The sequence below is a fragment of the Cryptotermes secundus genome, unplaced genomic scaffold, assembly GCF_002891405.2.
Source record: "Cryptotermes secundus unplaced genomic scaffold, Csec_1.0 scaffold468, whole genome shotgun sequence".
Lineage (NCBI taxonomy): Eukaryota > Metazoa > Arthropoda > Insecta > Blattodea > Kalotermitidae > Cryptotermes > Cryptotermes secundus.
The window spans coordinates 1,126,120-1,151,833 of record NW_019721526.1 but is presented as its reverse complement, the minus strand read 5'-3'; the positions used below and the strand labels follow the sequence as shown (position 1 = coordinate 1,151,833).

Below are 25,714 nucleotides of genomic sequence, written 5' to 3'. Positions count from 1 at the left end.
TAATGATATTGTTCACGTTGAGAGGTCTGGACGGTTCAATGTTGACGTGGTTTTGGAGCCTCTTTTCATGAGAGGTGGCGGACTTAGCGATGATATCTGTAACCGTCTCGATTCCAAGGTCACGATGAAGGTCACTGTTACGAACGTACCATGGTGCGTTGACAATACATTTTAGCACTCTGTTCTGATAGCCTTGGATCACTTGAATATTGGATTCACTGGTGCAGTCCCAGAGCTGGATACCATAATGCCAAACTGGACGTAGAGTTTGTATAATATAAGTTTATTGTGAACTGATAATTCAGAATTGCGTCCAAGTAGCCAATACATTTTTCTGAACTTATTGTTGAGCTTATCACGTTTTTTCTTGATATGCTCTTTCCACCGTAACTTAGCGTCTAGAGTTATTCCAAAATATTTCGCTGTGTGGGCGTATGGAACTTGAGTGCCATTGATGAAGATTGATTGTTGTGTAATTCTCTTGTTTGCAAAGTCATTATGGTTTGGATTCGTTGAGTTTAATTCGCCATTTTTTTTGTTAACAGCTGATTGTAGATTTCTAGTTGAACTTTCAACAGTCTCTCCTACTGCCATGACTGCTGTATCATCTGCAAACGTGGCTATAGTACTGTTCGATGTAGTTGGCACATTAATATAAAGTAGATATAGGACTGGCATCAATACACTTCCCTGTGGGACACCAGCCTTGATTATCTTCAGTTCTGAGTACGAGTCTTCGCGTTTGACGCGGAAATACCGATTGGTTAAATAAGATTTTAGGAATTGATAGAAATGATCAGGTAGAATTGATCTCAATTTGTGAAGTAGGCCTTTATGCAATATTCTCTCAAAAGCTCGTGCAATGTCAAAAAGACAGCAGAGCACACTCTTTTGTTTTCAAGCGTTTTTCAATGACGTCAGTGATACGATGCACTTGGTCAATTGTTGAATGATTTTTTCTAAAGCCAAACTGATGCGTTGGCACTAGATGTTTGTCTTCAATGATGAGTTTAAGACGTTTAAGCATCAGTTTCTCAAATAGCTTAGACATAATCGGCAGTAATGAAGTTGGTCGATATGATTCCACTTCACTTAGATTCTTACCAGGTTTCGGGACCATGATTACTTCAGCAGTTTTCCATGCTTTGGAACATGAATTAGTCGAAAGCAATCATTGATTAACGTGGTCAACTTGACCAAGGCTTTTCTTTTAATGTTCTTGAGAATTTCACCTGTGATAAGATCAAATCCAGGTGTTTTTTTCGGGTTGAGATTAGTTCTTATTTCTTCGGCAACTTCTTTAGGAGTAACCAGTGGAACCTTGTCCAGATAATCATTCGAGTTGAGTACTGGTAATATATCCGGTCCAGGATTTGGATGAAATCTTTTTTCAAGATGTTGTGCAAATATATTTGCTTTCTCAATATTATTACGAGCCCATCTTCCATCCGTTTTTATGGGAGTACTTGAGCTATTGGTCTTTTTAGGTACTTTGTAGCTTTCCAGAGTGGATACTCAGTGATACGATCTGGAGTGTGTTCTGCGAAGAACTTGCTCTTTGATGATTTTTGATATTTTTTATTTCCTTGGATAATTGTTGGCTGGCTTTATTGAGAAGGGTTTTATCATGTGGATTTCCTGATTGTTGCCATATCCTTCTGAGTTTGCGTTTTCAGGCTGTAAACAATTTTTTTATGAATGATTATGTTATCTATTTTGCAATGCTGCCTCATAGTTGCCTGCTACATATCCTCACCAGAAGGTATCCTACAAAATTCAGCCACCACCGCCTGGTGACTACTTGCGCCCAAACGGAAACGTTAGCCTTCCCAACACCCACGGAATTGAAGGTGGCGAGGAAACACCTAGCGAAAGTGAGTCTACAACTAGGCACCCTCCATGCCCCAGAACTCAACTGTACGAAGGTAAAGTTCGGTGTCTCTAACTTAGCGGGAATGGAACACTTATGAGACCGTCATCACTGCATACCTGACGTCACACGATAACTCAACCGACACCTTATCTGGCTAAGTTTCAAGACGGACGGAGTTGCAATCTACCATGTTTACCAGCTCCAGGCACCTCTACGGGCATCTTACATTTTCAGCAGCCTAAGATTAGTGTCTGGAAGTGAATCATGGCGAACCGCAGATGACGTAGCTGAACTGCTGAGCTCAGTCTGGAAGACGACAAGTTCATAGCAGAGGAGAACGCGTACGATTGGCTCAGAGATTAGCTACAAGGGTTATGCTGTAACGGTGTACCACCCGAAGGGACCGTAGCTACCCAGCAGGACACATTCAGCAGCCACTGACTTTGCAATGTCGGAGTCAGAACTACGCCAGTCCGAAATTAAGGAAAGAGAAGAAACGTTACAGAGGCCACATATTTCACTTTACTGGTAACAGTACTATACGCTAACTTTGTTAAGTACTTAACAACATTCAACAATGCTGCAGCCATAGTTTTCCTTTAATTTCCAATTTTATTTTCAGTCTCTACAAGTACAGTCAGTAAATTATATCAGCCACAAATAACTCTTCATTATGCATGTTTACACACATTTATTACAGCTCAACATTATGTTTTCAAGTATATTAGAATATATCAGTATTGCTTGCCTGCATGATCACCCTGTGTGCATCTTTGCACTATACAGAAAGTTATGTGCATGCTTCCAGTCAATCACCATGTATGATACTCTTCACAAATGTACAGATACTAGCGAGTACATGCTCTTGCACTTCTCTATAGTACACAATCCAAAGGAGGGAAATAATTATGACAACGCGTAGAATTGTATCCAGCCACCAGAATCTGCAGAAAGAAATACAAAAATAAAGTCATGTGAGAATTTTTCTATTTTAATACAATATTTCTTAGATATCCCTACGTGTTCATTTTCGTAATATAATGATTTTTACAGTGAGGAGTTGATCAACAACAGATCAGATCTTTTGCATTCGTCAGATATTGGAGAAAAAATGGGAGTACAATGAGATAGTACATCAGATATTCATAGACTTCAAGAAAGCCTACGATTCAGTTAGGAGGGAAGTATTGTACAATATTCTGATAGAGTTTGGAATACCCATGAAACTAGTTAGGTTGATTAAAATGTGTTTAAACGAAACGTATAGTAAAGTCCGTCTATGTAAACACTTGTCTGATAAATTTCCTATCCAGAATGGTCTAAAACAAGGAGATGCTTTATCATCACTCCTTTTCAACTTTGCCTTAGAATATGCAATTAGGAAGGTCCAGGGAAACCAGGTTGGACTAAAACTAAACGCGAAACATCAGCTGTTGGTTTACGCCGATGATGTGAATATACTGGGTGATAATGTAGATACCATAAAGAAAAACACACGAACTTTAATTGACGCAAGTAAGGAGTTTGGTGTAGGAGTAAACACAGAGGAAACTAAGTATATGTTGCTCTCTCGTCACCAGAATGCAGGGCAAAATCATGACATAAAGATGGGTAACATATGTTTTGAAATTGTGGCACAGTTAAAATATTTGGGAAGGACGATAATAAATCAAAACCTGATTCAGGAGGAAATTAAGAGGAGACTGAACTCGGGTGATGCTTGCTACCATTCAGTCCAGAAACTTTTGTCTTCTTGTCTCTTGTCCAAAAACATAAAAATTAGAATATACAAAATTATAATTTTGCCTGTAGTTCTGTATGGGTGTGAAACTTGGTCTCTGACATTAAGGGAGAAACATAGGCTGAGGGTGTTTGAGAACAGGGTGTTGAGGAGAATATTTGGACCAAAGAGAGATGAAGTGACAGGAGGTTGGAGAAAACTGCATAATGAGGAGCTTCATAACTTGTAGGTTTCTCCAAGTATAACTAGAACGATAAAGACAAGGAGATTGAGGTGGGCAGGTAATGTAGCACGAATGGGGGAAGAGGAATGCGTATAGGATATTGGTGGGAAAGCTAGAAGGAAAGAGACCACTGGGAAGACTAAAATGTAGGTGGGTGGACAATATTAGGATGGATCTTAGAGAGAGAGGATGGGATGGTATGGATTGGATAGATCTGGCTCAGGATATTGACCAGTGGAGGGCTCTTGTGAACATGGTTATGAACCTTCGGGTTCCATAAAATGCTGGGACATTTTTGAGTAGCTGCAGAATTGGCGGCTCCTCAAGAAGGGCTCAGCTCCATGAGTAAATAAGTAAGATATCCCTATCATAAAGAGCGGATATTATCCAAATATTTATTTGGTGTGGAAGAAGGAACTGAAAATAACCATCTGGCGACCTGTATACGGGAATCATCCAACTAGTACCGTTGTGCATTCTACCTTGTGTGAAGTCTTCTTGCTTGTGTCCTGTCTTCAGGCTCCTTCAGTAAATACACTAATGCTCCTTTCGTAGCAGAAGCAAAGACCTCTTTTTCATCAGCATATTCGACGCCCTTCAATTGAAACTCTTTGTCAGCTGCAAGGACTTGATCCCTAAGCCACAACATCATGTCATTCTTTAAGTGCCATGAATTGCTTGCAAAGTGAAAGAGTGCCATCGATGCTAAGAAAATGCGTTTTTGAATTCTTAGTAATCTGAAATAAGACACATTACCTGAATTTAAACCTTCGTGAAATTTAAAATTAATTGCACTTAAATTATCTTTTTATAACAGTCAAAGATTATAATAAATAATGCATGATGTCTCAAACAGGAAAATAACAGAAGTATTTGGATTTGTAAGACTGTTTAAGATAGAAATCCAGTTGCTTAAAAATAGTGTTGTGAGATTTTATTTTCATCTTATTTCGTAAGTCCCAGAAGGAAATTGCTAGAATTGTATACTTCATTTGTATATATATGGAACATCATGACACAGGTTATCAGCAAAACAAAGCAAGAATTCTGGAATATAAATATTGTGACATGTTGCGCAATGGAGAACCACTCCCTACCCAGCAGCAACGTGTCAACTCATGCCACAGTGACGTGGCGGATGAGTCAGCGCTCCCCTCCCCCCCTCGGCACGGTAACGTAACGCGCAATGCGCGGTGTCGTAAGACGGCGCGAGGTGACAGCGTTGCTAGGCTATACGCAAACACGGTGATGCGGCACCGCTTCCTACTGTGACGTGGCACGCAACAGGCAACACTGCGGCTATATAAGGGAACTGCACAGCAGCTACGAGCGAGTTGTCACGTAGCAGTCGCCGAGTCGGGTTGACATATAGCAGCAGTCGCCGAGTTCAGTAGTAGTCGAGCGAGTGTGTTATCAACGAGTTCTCAGTTCGCAAGTTACGAGCTACCGACGCGTGTGCGAGTTCGTGATAACCAGTTCTATTTGGAGTGTGTAATTCAGCGAGACTTGTATAGCTGCCGCGCTATTAATGCGTGAAGACTCTGGAAGATAGTGTTAAGAGATTTTGTTGTAGGGTTTGTAAAGTGTGGAAACCGGTAATATTGTGATAATTAATTGTAGCCGATATTTGTAGATTGTTCAATAAACCAATTAACAATCTCTACGGCATATTCAGTAACGAAACACGTTACAGTATATACAAAGTATTTCTATCATACACTGATGTTCAGCACATATTAAGGGCGTTCCATATATAATGCCTCATATATATTTTTTTGTGTTAATATGTAACGTCTGAGCTGGATGTTGGTGGTGTCGTAATATAGGTTGAACCTTCTCGTCAATATACTGTTAGTTTTGTTTTCGTGCGACAGATAGCGACAGCAGAGCAGTCTACCAAAATGGCGTCTGACATAGAAGTGCGTACGAAACAGAGATGTGGTATAGAATTTCTCACTGCCGAATAATTTGCACTCGCTGATATCCATCGACGCTTGCTAAAGGCGGACGGAGACGATACAGTGAGGCGGTGCGTAGTGCGTCTCAACATTGGCGAAAGTGAAGTGCGCGACAAACCACGCCCTGGGCGCCCCTGCTCAGCTGCCACTCACAATGAACAGCTCCTCGATCAGCTCATCTGTACAGATCGGCAAATGACGACCAGGGAACTGTGTGCACGGCTTAATATCGGCTGCAATGCATTGGAAATGATGTTGGGGAAGATGGATTATCGCAAAGTTTGTTCCAGGTGGGTCCAGCGGATGCCTACACAGGACCAAAAAACTCATCGAATGGAAGTCTGTCAGGACCTGTTGCACCAGTTTGAGGCTGAAAGTGACAAGTTTCTGGACAGCATCGTCACCGGAGATGAGATGTGGTGTCACCACTATGAGCCGAAATCCAAAAGACAGTCCATGGAGTGGCGACATCTGGATTTCTCAAGAAAAAAGAAGTTCAAGAGACAGCCATCAGCAGGGAAAGTGATGTGCACGGTCTTTTGGGATAGGCGGGTGTGATTTTGTTGCATTTCCTGCAGCCTGCNCACATTGCAAAGTTTGGCTGGACTGTCCTACCACATCCACCTTATAGCCCCGATTTAGCACCTTCAGACTTCCATCTCTTTGGGCCTATGAAAGATTGACTACGTGGGCAACATTTTCCAGACAACGATGCTGTCATTGCAGCTCTAAGTGGCTAGCCTCTGCTGGCGCAGACTTTTACGGACGCGGCATACAGGCTCTTGTTCATCTCTGGCAAAAGTGCATAGCGAATGGTGGTGATTATGTGGAAAAATAACTGTAAGTAGCTGAAATCTTGCTCTATTTAACTGCGTTATTATGCTTTCTGTATCTGTTGTAGTTTTCATTAAAGAAATAGGAGGCATTATATAATGAAAGCTCCTTGTATTTGTATGGGGATATCGGGTTATACTGAATTTTGCAGTTGAATGTTTGACACGAATATCAAGGTTAAATTCTCAATCCAGGGGCTAGTTATGCCAACAGTTGTCTTAGGTAGTTTCCTAAGCCCTTCAGTGCGTATAATGGGGCAGGGTTTTCACATAATAAATGGCAACTTCCTTTTATATCCCTCCAAATTGACATATCTTTCATTTGATGCCATATAACATATGTAACATTGTTAAACGAGTAATCGAAATTAACCAGAAACTAGGATCATAATTCTAAGTTTTAAAATCTGCATTTGCATTGTATAATACTTACAATGGTTTCTTTCCTGCAAATTTGAGAAGGCTGTCAACCAGTATTGCTGGGATTAAGTGCAAAAGAGTCATCATCCAGAAATATATAATTCTGTTGTCAGTTATGTAGACAGAAGGCTTCCACAACATGTTGCCCAGAGGATTCTCTGCTATTACTTCCAGACCAATATCAAGTAATAGATTTAAGGTTATTTGCTTCAATTTTCCTGATGATGCATTATACACTGCAGGGTTCAAGTTACTGTACAAAACAAATGGCACAAGTTTTGAGCATATTAAAAATATCTCTGGAACGCAGACACTAGATTCTAATAAACAATGCTTGGATTCAATTTCAGATTACTTCCTGAAGATACTGAGGGACTGTCGATACTTGAAGAGACTAACAGGCAGTAAATTTTTATAACAAATATTTATCTTTGCTAGATTGAACACAGGGAGGAACTTCGTTTTGTCCTACGGCTCAGAGTCAGAGTCAATCAGGGAGAGTCAGGGTTACTTAACGACTGGCTGTTTACCGCCAATCAGTTCGTCTTGGCGTCAAGCCCCTTAAGACTCACTATCAGATATTTTTTTTCAGCTGAACCACTGCGGTAATAGTCCTTACGTATCGTCCTCTCTGACGAGAAGGTATGTTTCTCTGTTATGAATATGATTTGCCTTATGTCAAGCGTACTTATCACACTTGCAACATGTTACTGAAAGTTCTACCTTCCGCACTATAAACAAGACTTCTGTCAGTACAGGCTTTGCAAAGTAGATCATTCCCGTCCTACGTATTTTGTTCCACAGCAGTAGCTTAGTCTCCTGAACTCTCACAAGCTTCAACACCGCCAAGTTTCAATCTCTTATATTTTCTTCGCCTTCTTCTATGTCATGTATTTTCAGAGTCGGAGTCGGAGTCGAAGTCGGAGCCAGAGCCAGAGCCAGAGTCAGAGGTAGAGTCAGAGTTACGTTGCGGCAGTAGTTTACTGCCAGTGAATTCATCTTGGCGACAATCCCCTTGAGACTCACCACCAATTTTTTTCAAATGAACACTTGCAGTCATAGCCCTTAAGTAAACATACTCCCTGCACTGGAGGATGGGTCTGTCGTTTACAAATGCTGCTGGGCCTCGCCAACGCAGTCAAATTAGGCCCGAGTCCCGCGGGACCCACGACCACATTTTATTGTTTGAGATCCTAGATTTCCCGAACTTGGATGGCCAGGTCCCCGTATTTATATACCCGAGGAAGTGGGTGAGCCGGTTATAGCCCCAGGTACTGGGCTCCCTTTACGTTGCCTCCTGTGACTCGCAGAGATACGAACCCGCCTCCACACGTGCGTGCTCCTCTGCTCTAAATACCAGGGGCAGCCATCTGTATGTGGGGATGGTAGTGCCGTTAACAGCACAGAAGTGGTAGTTGACGCATTCTTTGTGCCGTGGAATGAGCCTGCGGGGGTACACGTAGAGGCTGGACCCATGTCTACCAGGAAGTGCGGCCTCGACGATGCGGTTCGCACAGCGGGCAGCGGCGGTCACATCGCCCTCGGGCTGGCCTGCAAGAACAGCCCGGACATTAGGAGGTAGCCGGCCGGACCAGATGCTACGGAAGAAGTCGTCTGGGGCGAGGCTCCTGAGGTACCTAAGAAACTGGGACGGCTTGTGGTTGTCCATCTTCTCGAACGTAAGGAGTTGTCGGATGAGTTGCTCTCTCGAGTGGGTCAGACGTGTCACAAGTTCGGTCTTCAGCTGGGTGTAAGCCGTTTCTTATCAGCTGTGATTGTGTCGGAGGCCCGCGATATCTGTTGTCGCCGACGGCGCGCTAACAAATGTCCTTTGGAGCTGTCGTAGTCCACGCTGTTCGACCAAGTCTTAATTCAGTGTGGTTGGCTCCCACAGTACGTTTAATTGTATTTGTGTTCTTTTTGTGACGCTCTTCATGACTCACATTTTACAGGATCAAATGGTACGTTGATCAGTGAATATTAACTGGAAACGATGAGAAGGTATTCGAACTCAGCACACTAGCAATAAGAAACATCTGTAATCAATGAGCGAGCCATAGCTGCAGAAGTCACAGTGAAACTTTGGAATAATCTAACATCTGAGCGTATGTTCAGGTTGGAGGTAGTTTTGTCGTTCATCCTCTATGATCGTGTTTCTTTTCTAAACATCAGACACAAGTCATGACTGCTTATAGTGGCAGTGGCATGAATCAGACATACTATTGTGATCATACAGTGGAAACTGAAAAGTATGTCAGTGGCGACAGTGGTGTATCTTTTGAGAATTAAACTCAAAGTAGGAAATTTTACAAAATATATATGTATAAGCCTTAATACTCTCATGTAAAGGGGTTACCGTGACGAATAATAATGGGTTCTGGGTTTCACGAATGGATTTGTTTGCACTTTACTACAATTAGAGTCTATTGGCTTCTATTCTTACATGCGCGTTTAGGAATAGATGAGTTTGCAAATGCAAGTGTAAGCTTTGTTTATCCTTGGCACTTATTCTTGGCTTTTTGTTATTCCAAAATTAAATTAACTGAATGAAAATAATTAAATTGAATGGAAATATTAACAGTGGATTTAGAAGTGACATGTTTACAGGAAGAAGTGAAGATTTTTTTTTTTTTAACTTTTAAGAATTGGCTCTCCCGTTGATTTCAATCTAATAAAAGATTCAAAAATCAGAAATTCAAGATAATCGGCCTGTAGAAGCAAATGTATTTGCAAAAGTATGATAAGAGAAACAATACAATAAAGTGAGCTAGCTGCATGTTCCTTTACAAGGAAAAGTATGAAATAGTTACTACTGAGCTGTATATGCATCAGTAGAGAGTAAAAGTTATAGAACAATATACAGTACATGAGTTACTTGACTCAAACAATATAATATCATTTTTCATTTTTTACGTAGCTCATAAAATTAAGAAAACAGCTGAATGATTAAGAACAGAACCAAGTTAGTTGTTCCTGTCCTTAACTAATTAACTCTAGACCATGAAGATGTATAGGGGAGAGGAAATATAAATCCATGTATTTTTGACCTGGATATTAGTTGGAGGTACTTGGTCACGTTCACACCCGTACCCATTGGATAGGAGGCTGGGTGGGCCCAGGATCCAGTCTGGACGACGTGGAAAGGAAAGAAATCTTGCCCTATCGGGACTCCAACACGGAACTTTCGGGTCTCCAGCCCATAGCTAGTCGCTATACAAATTTAGCTACACCAGATCCCAGAAAGAGGTTCATGCATGCTTATGCATAACATGAATTCGGAGTTTTGTAGTTAGTTTTCATCGCAAACATTCTAACATAAAAAGTGCATAAAACATGAGTCGGAAGAAATGGGAGAATGGAGTAGCTTCTGAAAGCTGACATCTGGAGGGCGAGCTGACAGTTGTGCTCTTTAGACACACTGTTTTAGGCCATATGTCACAGAGAGGATGGACTCATTTACCGTATTATCCTTGAAAGACACAAACATAGGCATAATTGTTGGTCTTTGAATATTGAATGTTGGTTAGAGAGAGGTACAGTTGCCATTTGTTTAGTTTCAAGAGTATTCGACACTAATGAGATTTCCAACAATTTTCATTAAATTTCAAGATAGATACTTTTATTGAAGAAATACATAACGAGATATATACAGAAATATTTTCCATCAGATAAGAACATTTTCATAATTATCGGATAATTAGATGCCAAATTATTTAATCGAATTAAAGATTTTCAGTCACCATAGAATTTGATGCTGTGTACTATAAAGTTGATAGAGCAGACACATTCCACTGATGATAAGGAGGCTGCTAACAGATAGGATTCAACTCAGTAGGAGAACTAAAACTATCAACAAGTAGTGTTTATTCCAATTGAAGAACTTACCCTGATCTTGCTTTCTCCCAAGCTGCAATACATATGAGCTTTACAGCAACATCAACTGGCATGTAATCCAGAACTGCGTTTGGACTGCCAAAAACTACTCTAACAATTCCTTTGCCTGATGCTATCAGAAGACCTACTGGGCCATTGAAGTTTTCTATCCATCCAGGAAAAGGATCATTCAGTGAGGATATTACTGTTGAAGAAAACAAAGCAGTAGCTTTTATAACTGTCGAGATTATGACACACACATGCACTCTCACACATAATAACGATTATTTTAAGTCTTGTGTTTGCTGTTTCCCACAGCACACACAACTCTCTACACAATCAAATAGCAATAATGGTGTGCGATATCATGGGAAGACAGTGGGATGGAAAGGTGATAGACCCAGATGGGATTTGGAGAAGTTATATGCTCAAAGACAAAGCGTGCAAGAGACCCTAGAAGAGAAACTCGGTGCAATTGAAGGTGAAAGCGGAAATGCTGAAGCGCAGTGGAACGATATAAAAGAATGCATGTTAGATACTATCAGTGATTTGGTTGGTAAAGTTGAGAAGATAGCAAGAAAACCATGGGTTACACAGGGGATGATGAGTAAAATGGAGGAGCGAAGGAAATGGAAGAATGTCAACAATGAAGAAGGCAGGAGGAAATACAGGAAACTGAGGAACGAATTGAAAAGGACCACGGACAGGGCCAAAAAGAAATATCTTGAGAAGATATGTAATGAGATTATGGAATTTCAAAGAACGGGACGTTATGATTTGATGTACATGAAGACAAAAGAACTAGGATGGAAAGAGAATCATGGGATTCAAAATGCTGGCATCGAAGACCCCCAGGGGAATAGAATAGTAGATCAGAGGAAAGTGTTGAAAACTTGGGAAAATTATATTACAGAACTATTAATCGACCTAATTGGCCAGAAACCTTAGAAGTTGAACCGGAAGAAGAAGTAGATACAGACGAGAAAGGACCATATATTTTACAAAGTAAGGTGGAAAAAGCTATCAAGGAAATGAGGAAAGGAAAGGCTACAGGAGATGATGATGTACCTGGAGATGTGCTCAAGTTACTGGGAGAAGGTGGTTTGAAAACACTGACAAAACTAATGAACACCATATATGAAAGTGGAGAGTGGCCCAAGGACTTTACAGAAGTTACAATGATTGCCTTAAAGAAAAAGACAAAAGCTACAAAATGCAGCGACCATCGCACAATAAGTCTTATTGCACATACAGCAAAGATAATAGCAAAGATACTTAAAAGAAGAATTGAAAGGAAAATAGAGGATGTACTTGGAGAAGATCAGTTTGGATTTAGAAGAGGAAAAGGAACCAGGGATGCAATTGGGATGATGAGAATTATAGCGGAACGAACTTTGGAGATAGATGAAGAACTGTGTGTTTGCTTCATAGACTGGCAGAAGGCATTTGACCGGGTAAACTGGACCAAATTAATGCAGATCCTGAAAGAAACAGGTATCGATTGGCATGAAAGAAGATTGATTAGCAAATTGTACATGGATCAGAAAGTTAGAGTACGACTGGACAGGGGGGAGACAGGAAGTGTGCAGATTGGAAGAGGAGTTCGACAAGGATGCTGTTTATCACCAATTCTGTTCAACTTGTACAGCGAATGCCTTACCAAGGAAGCTCTGGATGGGCTCGGTGACTTCAAAGTAGGAGGGCAAATTATTCAAACTGTGAAATATGCAGATGACCTTGTGTTAATGGCTAAGGAAGAAACTGTGCTACAGGGCATGATTGATAGACTAATTGAAATTGGAAGGTGCTATGGCATGGAAATGAATGTGGAGAAAACAAAAGTAATGAAAATTTCGAGACAACCAACCCCAGTCACAATAAAGATAGACCAAAAACAAGTGGAGAATGTGAAATGTTTTAAATATTTGGGTAGCTTGTTAACAGATGATGGAAGGTGTACTTGTGAAATTAAATCCAGGATTGCCATGGCAAAAGCTGCATTTAGCAAGAAGAAGAATCTTTTTACCAGCAAATTGGACTTAAATTTGAGGAAGAAACTAGTGAAATGCTACATTTGGAGCATAGCTCTGTATGGGGCTGAAACATGGACACTTAGGGCAGTAGATCAGAAACATCTGGAAAGTTTCGAAATGTGGTGTTGGAGAAGAATGGAGAAGATCAGTTGGACCGATTATGTGAGAAATGAAGAAGTGTTAATTAGAGTCAGTGAGCAGAGGAATATCCTACATGAAATAAGAAAACGGAAGGCTAATTGGATTGGTCATGTTTTACGCAGAAACTGCCTTCTAAAAGAAGCTATCGAAGGAAAGATAGATGGGCGGATAGAAGTGACAAGAAGACGAGGAAGAAGACGTAAGAAGATGCTGGATGACCTTGGGGACAGAAGAGGATACTGTCATTTGAAGGAGAAAGCTCTAGATCGCATTAAGTGGAGGAATTGTTTTGGAAGAGACTGTGGACCTGTCGTCTTGAGAGATTACTGATGATGATGACTAATTATTAATGCTCTTAATAATATACTGTGTAGGATCTGGTATTCGAAGTCACAAAGTTCAGAAGGAACTGAAATCCCAAAGATTATAACTCTGAACAATTTAAATATAAACATTCTTAAATGCAAGAGACAGTTTTTTTTGCAACATATTGTCGCGTATCGGGCGTATATCGCGACAAATAACTTCACGCCGTATGTTATATTGCGAATTTTATTTCACATTCGCACTTACAATCACCCAAATTACAGATTTACGATTACTGCTATCTGCAGTATCACAAATAGTACACTCCAAATGCCACAATACAACTGACTAGTTGCTGGCTAACTCGGAACTAACTCGTAGGTAGCTCCAGGACTAACTGTGAATAGCCTTCGCTGCGCCTCATGTAGCCTCGATCGGACCATACAGAAAACAGCCACGTAATACGCACTCTTGTTGCCTGGCGCTGTGTTGCTAGTAACGCTAGCGGAGTAACCGCTGTTACCACCGTCGTCTCTCGCAATCCTGTTTACCCGTGCTGCACTTGGTGACGTCATCGCTGTTGACTCGCGTTGCCTAGCGACCAGGATGCTAGGACTCGGCTAACTTCGGCTCACTTCGGCTTCGCTCGGCGCATCACGGCTGGCGGGGGGGGAGGGGCGTCATCCATAGCTCAACATGTCACAATATGTTTAAAAAGATTAAACACTGTTCTTCGGAAAAAAAAAGGTGATAATACTGGCTCTCATTTTTCCACTTCAAGTACTCCTTAGATCAAGAAGATCTCAGTAAATATTTTCAAATGCTGAATCTACATGATATAAATTTTTTGCTCAGGAAACCAAATGCAGAAGCTCCCTAGTCTGGAAAGCATTTGATCAGTGACTTTTTAGATAGTGGGTGCCATACTGTATTTACGTCTGAAAGAAATCAATACATAGACGGGCGTTGCAAAATCACAAATATTACTTTTGAGAAGTCTGCAGTTTGAACTGCATTAACTTCTACGCTCCTGTTTATTGTGTGAGCTACTTACCTATGGAAGGTCTGATTATTACGATTGGCAGGTTTTCTCCAAGATCTTTGACCACATGCTCTGCCAGTGACTTCGTGAATACATATGTATTTGGAAGATTCCCTAGAATCCTGCAATGCAATAAACATACACCCCAAAGACATATTAATTTCTTAGTACGAGTACAAATATTTTCGTACCTTGATTGATGAAGTATATGATACAGTTCGAAAAATGAACATTTTTCTGATGATTTTTCATTTCATAATAACCTGAGACAAGATGACGGTTAATAAAAATTATTTCTTAATTTGCTGTGTAATGTACGTATCATCAGGACAGTCCAGGACTACCTGTAATTTAGAGGCATAAATGACATGACAACAATTTCTGAATTATCTGTTGTCATTTTATCCAGTTTCCAAAATGCTCAATACTAGAATATGGAAGGAAAGGATTTGTCATTTATTTTGTATGATTATAAATCTTGGTTTCTTACTATGGAAAAAGAACATGTATTACGAATTGTTTAAAAAAATTAGAGAAATACATGGCCTAAGAAGGATGAAATGCTGTGAAATTTATGTCCGCTACATACGTAAAAAGGAAGCTACTAAGTTACACATGTCTCCCATTGTTGTTAGGATATCGAAATGTAGGTTCTATTCCTGGCTGTGCATTCAGTTAGGATGCATAACACATTTTGATGGCAAGCGCTCTGAGACAACAGCTAACGGCTACTTCATACAGCATGAAGGAGAAAGAAAGAAACTGAAGATATACTGTAGGGAATAAATTTTGAAGATGAGAAATGGATGAAACTGGTTCAGGATTGTGTTCAGTGGTAAAGTCCGTGTGCTTAACTACTGAAGCAGTATGCCATGAAGGCGTATGGGGGAGTGGATGTATAGATCAATGTTTCTTTGACCTCGGAACTAATTTGAGGTGAGAAGTCACCAGGCGCTTTACCCTGCTACTCATTTCTGATAAGGACTACAAGTCGGATGGTCGCGGGTTCGATTCCCGAGGTCATTCGATTGTTCAATTGACTTAATCCTTCCAGCAGCACGATGTTCCTCAGCCTATAACATTAATGAATACCGAGAATCTCCCTGTGAGGAAAGGCCGGCCAACCAAAGCATAAGGTTCACAAACGTAGTGCCATCTGTCAACGGATTTTCTAGAAAATGTTGGAGGCTGGGCGTCTCAAAACCCTATAGGCCTCCAAGACCGGTTACAGGGATAGCTTCATCTTTAGCTAAGGATAATGTTTTTTTTATTATCACTTTTATTGAGCCCGGGTCAAATATATACTGAGACACTTACAAAACTACGTTTATTTTAATCAGCCCAAGAGGGCACTTTATACTTGAACACTGAATTAAAGACAGAACTTACTTTGGTGTCAGAACATCGAGCATATGTTCATCGGTGTTCTCAACAATGTTGATAATATCTCTCCAATCAGCATGGGGTGGATAGATGACCTCCTCCACAACTTTTCTGTCACAGATGCAGTAAACCGTTGAGATATGAACTAAAACCTGGAAACCAAATGAGTGCAGTGACATAAGTTTAAAATTCAAGTTCCACAAGCAAAATTTGGAAGTCTCATTTCATTCCAGTGTGTTAAAGGGAATTCAGATCTATTTATTTTGAATCATATAAGCTTCCAGTTCAAATATCAACCAGAGGCCAACTGAAATTCTTCGAGTATTTTCTCAGCCCTGCAAAGCGGTTTCCTAGATAACTCTTTCAAGTGGTCGACGCCAACAGCTTCGAGATCTTTCATTCTGCTTTCATGTACAGTTCAATAATGCTGTTTGGGTTAGTGAGTGTACACGTGGTTTGGACTGATAACTGGATTTAATGAACACTTATGACTCGTAACCACATGAAACTGCTGTTCTATCGCTATACCTTTTCTCTTTTTGAGGGTCTACAGCCCCAATTTTGGCCTTTGCCTACCTCCATGGAACTCTCCGTTTTACTTCGGTTTACTACATCTTAGACGTCAGGCAGGACTCTTTTGGATGGGTGATCAGCTCGTTTCAAAACCTCTATCTATACACAAACACAGACAAACCCACACACACACACACACACACAAATACTGAACATACATACCCTGGGTGGGATTCGAACCCAAAATCTCGGCTTCAGAGCGAGCGAAGACAGGACATGCCTTAGACCGCTCGGCTACTGTGACTGTGTGCATGATTTTACTTAGCCTGAATTTCAACAGTTGCAAAAATGTTCAAAATTACCCACCTTCAGCTTTGATATTCCTTATTTTCTTTTTCACAATGCAATGTCTAGGGCGTCAAAGAGTGTCATGGTCATTGTTGTGTGGCTGCATTGACAGCGCAATGAATTAAGACCTCGAGTGAGCTCAGTTCTCAATCAAAAGCATGACATTTCATATATATCTGAACATGAACGTAAAGGGAATTGAGATCCAGTGACCACAACCGATTCTATGGACTGCATGGCCACTCGACTGAACACAAATATACCGATTCAGGTATGTTCCACGTGTCAAATGACATGTGGGTCCCTGTCATATAAGAAATACGTTCGTGCCATTGTTATCAAAGGGACATATTCCAACAGGCAGCTCATCTTCCAAAGACTCCACATAGATGGCACCTGTCAGTTGTCCCATGAAGAAGGATGGTCCAGTGAGCTGCCCATCAATTACATCATATCACACACTAACAGAAAACTGAAACCACATTTTAACATCCACCATAGTATGTGAATTCTAATTTGATTAAAATGTGTCTGTATTATTTACCCTGTTTGGGGTCAAACTGATCCTCATCAAAAACATGATATATTGATGAGGGTGGGAGCGTGTGGCTAACGAGTGTCAGCAATGAAATTACCTGCTGCTGTCTCCACTTTTGAGGTGCTGAATTTACTGGATGGTAGAGATGGTAGACTTGTCAATGTCTGCCACACTGCTGTGTGGAGAACATTGAAGCAAGCGACAGTTCATCATTTAGTGATAAGTGAACTGTGATGCAGCTTTCCAACAGCGTTTTTCCACCCACGTTTTGCCTCTCATTACCTGTGTCTAGTGATGAAACACACTAAAATGCCCCTCTTTCTGGTACTTATTGATGGACAGTACTGAGTACATGCCTATTGTGGATTCTTTGTGTCTGATATTCCTCAACAGCTGTGGTGAAGTTGTCGTTACAAAAACCATGGACAGTTCATGTGTACATATATTTCTTTACTAAGTATAAACAGCATATTTTCAATTCCCTACTTCCATACAAATGTTATAAGCACAGGTGCTCTATAACCAGTAACGGTCAAAATTTGGATGTATACTTTTGATATTTTTAATCATATTAATATGAAAGAAATTAATTACATTCTTCTGGAACTAATTAAAAACTGTAGCCATCATCAATTTAGTTTTAATGAGTTATTCAAATTCTTTAAGTTAGGTGAGACTTGGGACAAATTTTTCGTTTAGTTGTAAGACTGAGGGCTTTGAGAGAAAAGAGAGATGGGAGACCAGGGTGCACAGCTGATCTTCCTTTCAAAATTGTAAACCTTGATATATGCCTTAAGTAAGTAAAAGTAAAGGTATCCCTGTAACAGGCCGTGGAGGCCCACAGGGTTGTGAGACGTTAAGTTCTCACATTTTATAGACAATCGGCGGTAAGGTTGTCAGCCCTACTCGCCGGCAACCCTCTATCCCAGAGAATGTTCCAAGAATATTCCTGGTATTCATTACTGTGAGAGGCTGACTCGACTGCAGGGCAATAGTGCGGCTGGAAGGTTTAGGTAAATGAAAAAAATGCACCTCATCAGGATTCGATTCCGCGACTTACCGGCTTGTAGCATAGTTCCTCAACCAACTACCCTATCGCGTGCCCCTGATATATGCAGAGTTCATAAATTTTAAGCAGGGCATTTCGAGAACCAATGTCCTTCTTTATTCAATTAACGCAGCAGTAACCAGCAGTTGAGATCTCCAAAAATGAATATTGCACGCTTTTGTTTCTAACCGGGAAACACAAAACTTTTGTGCACTTCTTAGTGTTAAACCAGCCTAATAGAATATGGAGGGTAACGATTATCATTCAAGCCTGTGAACTTGAAGACAGGTGCCTTTCTGCAGAGACTGTTGATTTAAATACTGTGTAAGATTTAGTACATAAGTTCGGACGTGCTTGAGTGTCATCCACCCACCCAAATTTAATCTTTAAACTCTGTAACCATTTCGACTCCCAAGAAAATGACAGCTCATTACATTGACCCCACTCAATTTTGTATGACCTGATTAGGATGTAAATATCATTCAAATATATTTCTTTTCATAGCTTCTCAGAAAGTGTTACTACTTGAAATGATTATTTAAGTATTAATTCACACATAAAATTTCTCATCTCATTTTGAGTGCATGGAATCCATTTTGTAAACATAAATTTTATAATAACTGAAAAAGCTTTCAGCTGTGTAGTAACAACATATAAAAAATAAACAGGAAAGCTATCCCTGTCACAGGCCGTGAAGGCCCATAGGATTGTGAGACGTTGAGGTTTCCCACATTATCTAGATAATTGGCTCAAAGATGGCGGTAAGGTTTCCAGCCTTTGGCGCCGGCTGTGCTTTACTCCCGAGGAAAATTATTTATTCATATCCTTGTACTCATTTCTGTTATAGGCTGAGTCAACCCCAGGGCCATAGTGCGGCTGGAAGGATTAGGTCATTTGAAAGAAAAAATTCAATGAACTCATCAGCAATTGAACTCGCAACCTTCCGGCTTGTATCTTAGCCCCTCAACCAACTACGCTGCCGCTATTAAGATTCTTAAAAAATTGTCAGATAAATAAACTGATAATTATTTAAGCAATCAGCCATTGTGCCTCCAGAATTCTTTCTCCCGAATGGGGGAACTGAAGAATTTCTTTCACAAATTTACATTCAGAAACACAGAACTATTTCCAGCAATTTCCTTTGCTTTAGATTTTTATCACTAATGCAGAGAATATTTCCTTCTGTTTGTAAATTCGATTTTGTTTTTAAAAATTCAATGTGTCAGGTGCCCATTCCCTACCCTGGATTAACTAGCACCCATGATCCCAGCTTCTAAATTCTTGGTTTCACCTATGAATTTTTCAAAATTAACGAGCAATTAATAATAAATATTTTCTCTTGATAACATTTTCTGGAAAATGATGAAAATGTAATTGGGAAAATCCAGTCACAAACAGAAAATATGAAATGTACTCGTACAAAATAAAAATAAAGCCCTATGGTGATTTATTTCCTACATGCTCTGTGAATCGATCAGCAAACTTCCCAAGAATTATACTACAGTGCAATAACATGGTGTAGCAAAATATACTCATGAAGGCTAAAAATCTTAACATTCTTTCTTCCAATTCATGAAACTCACCTCTAAATGCTTCATTTTTCTTGCAATTAACATGACTTCCCGCGTTCCTCTTGCATTTATGAGTGTTGCATACTTGAGGGTATCATCAAATCTGACACTGGCAGCCGAATGAAACACTATGGACACGTTTTCTTCTAACATTTGCCGGTCACTTGGTGACAGACCAAGCCCCAGTTCCATACAGTCGCCCGACACCGGCACTATTTTCTTAAAACTCTCAGGATATTTTTGCCTCAAGACATCAAACAGCTGTAGACATTAAAATTATGGATTCAGTTTTATAAGACTAACTAAGCATACAGTTTTGTATGAGTGTGAAACTTGGTCTTCAACTTCGAAGGAAGAATATACAGTGGACAAGGTGCTGAGAAGAGTATTTATTCTTAAGGCCGAGGAAGTAACAGGAATCCAGAGAAAAGTTCATAATAAAAGCTTCATACTTAACATTCGTTGACAGATATTATCAGGATGATCAAAATAATGAGAATGAGGTGTGTGCCTGTGTGGGGCATATGGCACAGGTAGAAGAAGAGAGAAATGCATACAGAATTGTGCTAGGAAATCTGAAGGAAAGAGAACACTAGGCATTTCTACATGAAAGTTTCAATATAGCATTAAAATGGAGATTAATGAAACAGGATTTGGGGGAGACGTGTGCAGGAACTGGTGGCAGGATGTTGCAAACTTGGATATAAACCTCAAAATCCCTTGAAATGTCAGAAATTTTTGACTAGCCGAATATCAGCTTCTCAAAAAAATCTCTTTCACTGAGATAATTACACGTAATGGCGTGGGATCTTTGCTGTGGGATAGTAGTTATTCAGCTGTTGAAGAATTTGCTCTTTCTCAAAGACCCCAAATTTCATTCCTGTTACAACAAGAAGATAAACATCTACTCTAAACCTGGACCACCTCTGTCGTCTAGTGGTCAGATTTCCTCGCTACAGATCCGGAGGTCCGGGTTCGATTCCGCCCGTTACCATATTTTCTGAGAAGTAGTGTGTTTATTCGATCGGTATAAGTTCGCTTTCATGCTTAAACCACTGAGTTTTGTTTGGTTTGTTTGGGGTATCGTTGCGCGAACACTCGACATCCCCTGTGTGCTAATGTTGGTACTAACTTCGCCGACAAACGGCGATACGTAGGTCGGTCGGTAGAGTTCGCTTGCCGACTAAAACCACGGAGTTTGTTTTCTTTCTTTGTTTTATTATACACAAACATGGGATATTTCACACCATATTGCTTAAGATTTGTTTAAACCGTATTATTTATAAACAGTCACTGAGTAATTGGTATAAAATTAATACCTTTGCATTATATTCAAAGAAGTGAATATATTGATATTCTGAATATTATATCTGGCAATTATTTACTTAACAGAAATACGTATTTGTGGGGAAACAAATGGGAGATGAATGGGAGCCTTGAACCTGCAATAGGCCACGGTCCAGAAGAAGGTTACAATGAGAATGATGTTTCCCTAAACATGATTAAATAACTTCGTTTGTAATAGAGGTGCTGTGCGTTCTCCTGAAATTATGAAATAAATTATTAAATATTATTTAAGACCTTCATTCTTTAATATGTTAAGCATCCAAGAAAAACAACTCTGTATTCAACTACAGAAGTCAGCGTTCCGAATTCCACTTCCAAACAATATTCTGATGTGATATGTTACCGGTAAGTTTGTTAAATCCGTGAGCCTTTCTTTGAGATCTTTCCCTCTCTTTGATCGTAACAGTATATAAATGTTGCCCACATCAGGACAGGAGCGAAGTATCTTTTCCAACAACACTTTCCCTATGAAGCCACTTCCTCCAGTAACAAATATATTTTTAGCCTGGAAGAATTCAGGTATAGTTGCCATGTTCGTCTTCCTGAAAGAAATATTTAAAATATTATGAACGCTTTTGTTTGATCTAAATGATCAATGGAATAAGATATGATAAAATGCGAGTTAAAATATCAAATCAATATATTTGAATGGTAGTTCTGAAACAAAGAAAAGAAGGGGAAAGATTTAAATCTCAGAATGGAGGGGGATTATTTAAACCAGTATTGTGGTTGCCTACAAACTAAAAGACTGGGGTTTTATTCCTTACAAGAATAGAAATGTTTACCTCCACTGTGACATCCAACATGACTCTGGCTCGTAAATAATAGAACCCAGAAATAAAATTAGCTGAGAGGTGTAAGTCGATAAAGCAGCGCGCGTCTTTACAGCTTCTGTTGCTTCAACATATAGGCTGGCGACCAGTAAACTTACACTTTCGTACATAATCAATGAATTTCTGTTCTGGATCGGATATTGAAAAAGAAACGGAGGCTAAGAAAACTGCGGCAAAAAACCAGGGATCCAGCGTGTAAAAGGGCAGTTGCTTGGGTCACGAAATAAATCAGACTAATGATCCGTAAAAAGGCACTTGAACGGTGGGAAATAAAAATAGCTATCACTGAAGTCACACCTCAGGCTATTTGGCCCATTGCGAAATCCCTCCTACAGAAGAATGGACCAAGGGCACAAACTGCTATTCATGGTCCTTCATGTCTTAAATTTCATCCGTTCGAGAAAGCCAAAGCAATTGCTTGCTACTTGGATAATCAGTTCACATTCCCTGACTTATGTGACGAAAATAATGAACGGGGTCTGGAACTGGATTCACTCAGCATCATGAGGATAACTGGGGAGCTATTTCAGGGATATAGCGGCTCCGGTCTAGAAAACCGAAATTAACGGCCGTGGGGATTCTTTGCGCTGACCACGCGATACCGTCTATGCTAACTTTGCTGACAAGCGGTGGTCGCTCGGTCGGTATATTTCACTTGCGGACTAAAAGCACGGAGTTCTTATTTGTGTATAAATGATGCCCCCCCCCAAAAAAAACACCTGGTGTTTACCTAGACTTCTTCGCCGACGTTACTTGTCCGTACAAGACAGATCGAAAAGAGCGTTTTTTGTCAGAAAACTCCAGCGTGGTCTCAGCTCAATGCAGACAAGGTCTGAGAGCTAAAATATTAAAATAAATAAAGACAAGCCACTGAGAATGTACTTTCCTCGCAGTCATCGACCACCTGAGTTGCATCTTACACTGAATGGACGAAATATTCCATTTGTAAATAGCGTAAAATATCTCGGTGTAATCTTTACTTGGAAATTACACATAGAAATAATCGAAGTCATGGCCTTCAGGACATTTATTAGAATATAATCCCTACTGAAAAGTGAGTGATTAAACACTAACATTAAATTGACCCTCCACAAAGCGTTTCTTAGGAGTATAATGACTTCTGCTTGCCCGCCTGGGAATTTTGCGGCAGATAATCACCATCTTAAATTGCAGCGCCTGCAAAATAATATCCTCCGCACCAGTGACAATTTTCCAAGGCGTGCACAGATTCGTGATTTGCATATGGCTTTCAAACTTCCGTACATATATGAGTCAATAACAAAATAATGCAGAAAATAAGCTGGTCATACAAAATCTTGAAAATGCAAATGTTGGTATTATTGAACAAGGCGAACCCTGACTACGGAAATATAAAAGGCTTAAACTTGGCGGCGGTCAAGCATAGGCCTCTCGATGTGACTATAGACTATGTGACTCCTGTTGCAGCAGGAGCTACTAGTGACAGGGCACGATCCGCTGTACTGTGTCTAGACTGACAGAGGCCCTGTATATATTTTATATGCATACATTTAATAACATGTATAATGTACGAGGGGCGTTCAAGTTCTAAGGCCTCCGATTTTTTTCTCAGGACTGGGAGCAGATACACACATGCGGTTCAGTTTAAAATACGTGTGCACTCTTTGTGAATGCGTGACAGAGATGGCAGCACTGTACGGCACACAGAACTCTAGTGGTGGCGGCGAGAATAGGGTGTGTTTTTCATACTTAAAATGGCGACGTTTTCGTTACAAGGACAGTGAGTAATCATTCGTTTTCTCCACTTGCGTGGCGCGACACCCATTGAAATTCATCGCCAGTTGAGTGAGACATGTGGTGATGGTGTCATGAATGTGAAAAATGTGCGTTCGTGGGTGTGACAGGTCAAAGAAGGCCGAACGTCGTGTGACAACGAACCAAAACAATCTTGGTCTCGCACCAGCCGGTCTGATAACATGTTCGAGCGAGTTGAGTAAGTTGTTTTGGAGGATCGCCGATTGAGTGTGGAAAACATCGCCTCCAAAGTTGGCATTTCCATGGGATCTGTGAACACAATCCTGCATGAAGACCTGCGAATGCGGAAAGTGTCCTCCAGGTGGGTGCCACGAATTCTGGCGGACAACCACAAGGCTGCGCATGGCAATTTGCCAGGCGATGTTGAAACGTGATGAAGGCATGAATGGGACTTTGTTTCGTCAATTGTGACAATGGATGAGACATGGATGCCGTTTCTCTATCCTGAAAGAAAGCGCGATTTTCCAGTGGTCAAAACAGACTCCTACAGAAGCGTTCATAGCGGCCATGGAATCATGGCGTCGACGTTGTGAAAAATGTGTATGGCTGCAGGGAGATTACGTTGAAAAGTGACAGAAGTTTCAAATTGTTTGTTTGATTATTGTGTGAGAAAAAAATCGGAGACCTTAGAACTTGAACGCACAACGTAAACTATACATGCTGACAACAAATTCATTACTGCTGACTGTGACTCTGGCAAAGGGCAGACCCGTCCTCTTGTCAGAGAGAGCACCCTTCATAAAGAAGCCTTCAACTGTTTGACAGTATTAAACATCTGGTCGTAAGCCCCCGATGGCCAACTATCAGTCAGTTGTAATGTAACTTTGACTTTTACTTAGATAACTTCAGTGATTGCAATGCAGTTGAGAGTACTAAGACAGGAATGGAGTACGTCCTTAGAGAATTGTGCAGATTAGGACAGAGGAGCACAGAGTGAAGACGAAATAATAAAAAGACTTCCTAGTGTTTTGAAATGCTACTTTCTGTGTTGAGATCCGTTGCCAGGAGACTTCTAGTGAAGACGGAGAATCTTTGTGCCTACTCAAATTTGAACTAAACGTGTCTAGAATATCGATAGCATTATAAACGAGTGGATTAAGATAATCTGAAACCGAAGTTGCCAGGCGACTTCTAGTGAAGACGGAGAATCGTAGGGCGTGTACAACGTTGAACTAAATGTGTCTAGAACAGCGATAGCATTATAATCCAGTGGATTAAGATAATCTGTAATCGAAGTTGCCAGGACTCTTCTAGTGAAGACGGAGAATCCTACTGCGCGTTCAACGTTGATCTAAACGTGTCTAGAATAGCGATAGCATTATAATCGAATGGATTAAGATAATCTGTAACCGAGGTTGCCAGGAGGCTTCTAGTGAAGACGGAGATTCCTAGTGCTTGTTCAACGTTGAACTAAATGTGTCTAGAATAGCGATAGCATTATAATCGAGTGGAATAAGATAATTTGTAACCGAAGTTGCCAGGAGACTTCTAGTGAAGACGGAGAATGCTAGTGCGTGTTCAACGTTGAACTAAATGTGTCTAGAATAGCGATAGCATTATAGTCCAGTGGATTAAGATAATTTGTTACCGAAGTACAAATAGATCCAATCATCTGATGTAGAAACCGTTATTCTCTCCACGCACAGCCCCCTCCACTTAACAATATTAATCAAGTGTATGAAGCTGTAGTATTCATCCAATCCTATGTGAATTTGGCTCACTCACCTTACTACTCCAATTCTCTATATGGATGCACGCGTGTATACACACACAGACCTACTCTTGTGACTTTGACAAAATGTTTCTACTCAGACCCGAAGCACACCAGAACTGTGGCTATGCACATTCATGTACCTAACAGAATGTTCTTGGAGCACAGACGTCAGTAAAGGGCAC

The 25,714-nt window shown here is 40.4% G+C and overlaps 1 protein-coding gene across 2 annotated transcripts; it reads right to left on the bottom strand.

The window, feature by feature from the left end:
- Window positions 1–2,462: 2,462 nt before the first annotated feature.
- On the bottom strand, window positions 2,463–25,714 carry LOC111875541 (putative fatty acyl-CoA reductase CG5065). Of its 2 annotated transcripts, none has more exons than XM_023871874.2 (9): window positions 25,544–25,714; window positions 21,535–21,733; window positions 19,857–20,105; window positions 15,833–15,978; window positions 14,456–14,565; window positions 10,934–11,126; window positions 7,062–7,301; window positions 4,320–4,472; window positions 2,463–2,817 (listed from the first exon to the last, which is right to left on the bottom strand). In XM_023871874.2, exons 2-9 carry the CDS (start codon window positions 21,721–21,723, stop codon window positions 2,682–2,684), a joined length of 1,416 nt encoding a protein of 471 aa, XP_023727642.1. In that variant the 5' UTR covers window positions 21,724–21,733; window positions 25,544–25,714; the 3' UTR covers window positions 2,463–2,681. The 2 variants fall into 2 exon arrangements, with proteins under 2 accessions (XP_023727642.1, XP_023727641.1); XM_023871873.2 differs by having other exon boundaries at window positions 4,320–4,574; window positions 25,544–25,713.

Bases quoted from the DNA above. Each gene is read 5' to 3' on its own strand.
- LOC111875541 (XM_023871873.2), bottom strand. From the start codon at position 21,723: ATGGCAACTATACCTGAATTCTTCCAGGCTAAAAATATATTTGTTACT. The intron at 14,566-15,832 runs GTAAGTTCTGTC...ATTGCATTGCAG, and splicing joins CTCGATGTTCTGACACCAAA to GATTCTAGGGAATCTTCCAA. The intron at 2,818-4,319 runs GTAGAATGCACA...TTCTTTCTGCAG, and splicing joins GCAAGAAGACTTCACACAAG to ATTCTGGTGGCTGGATACAA.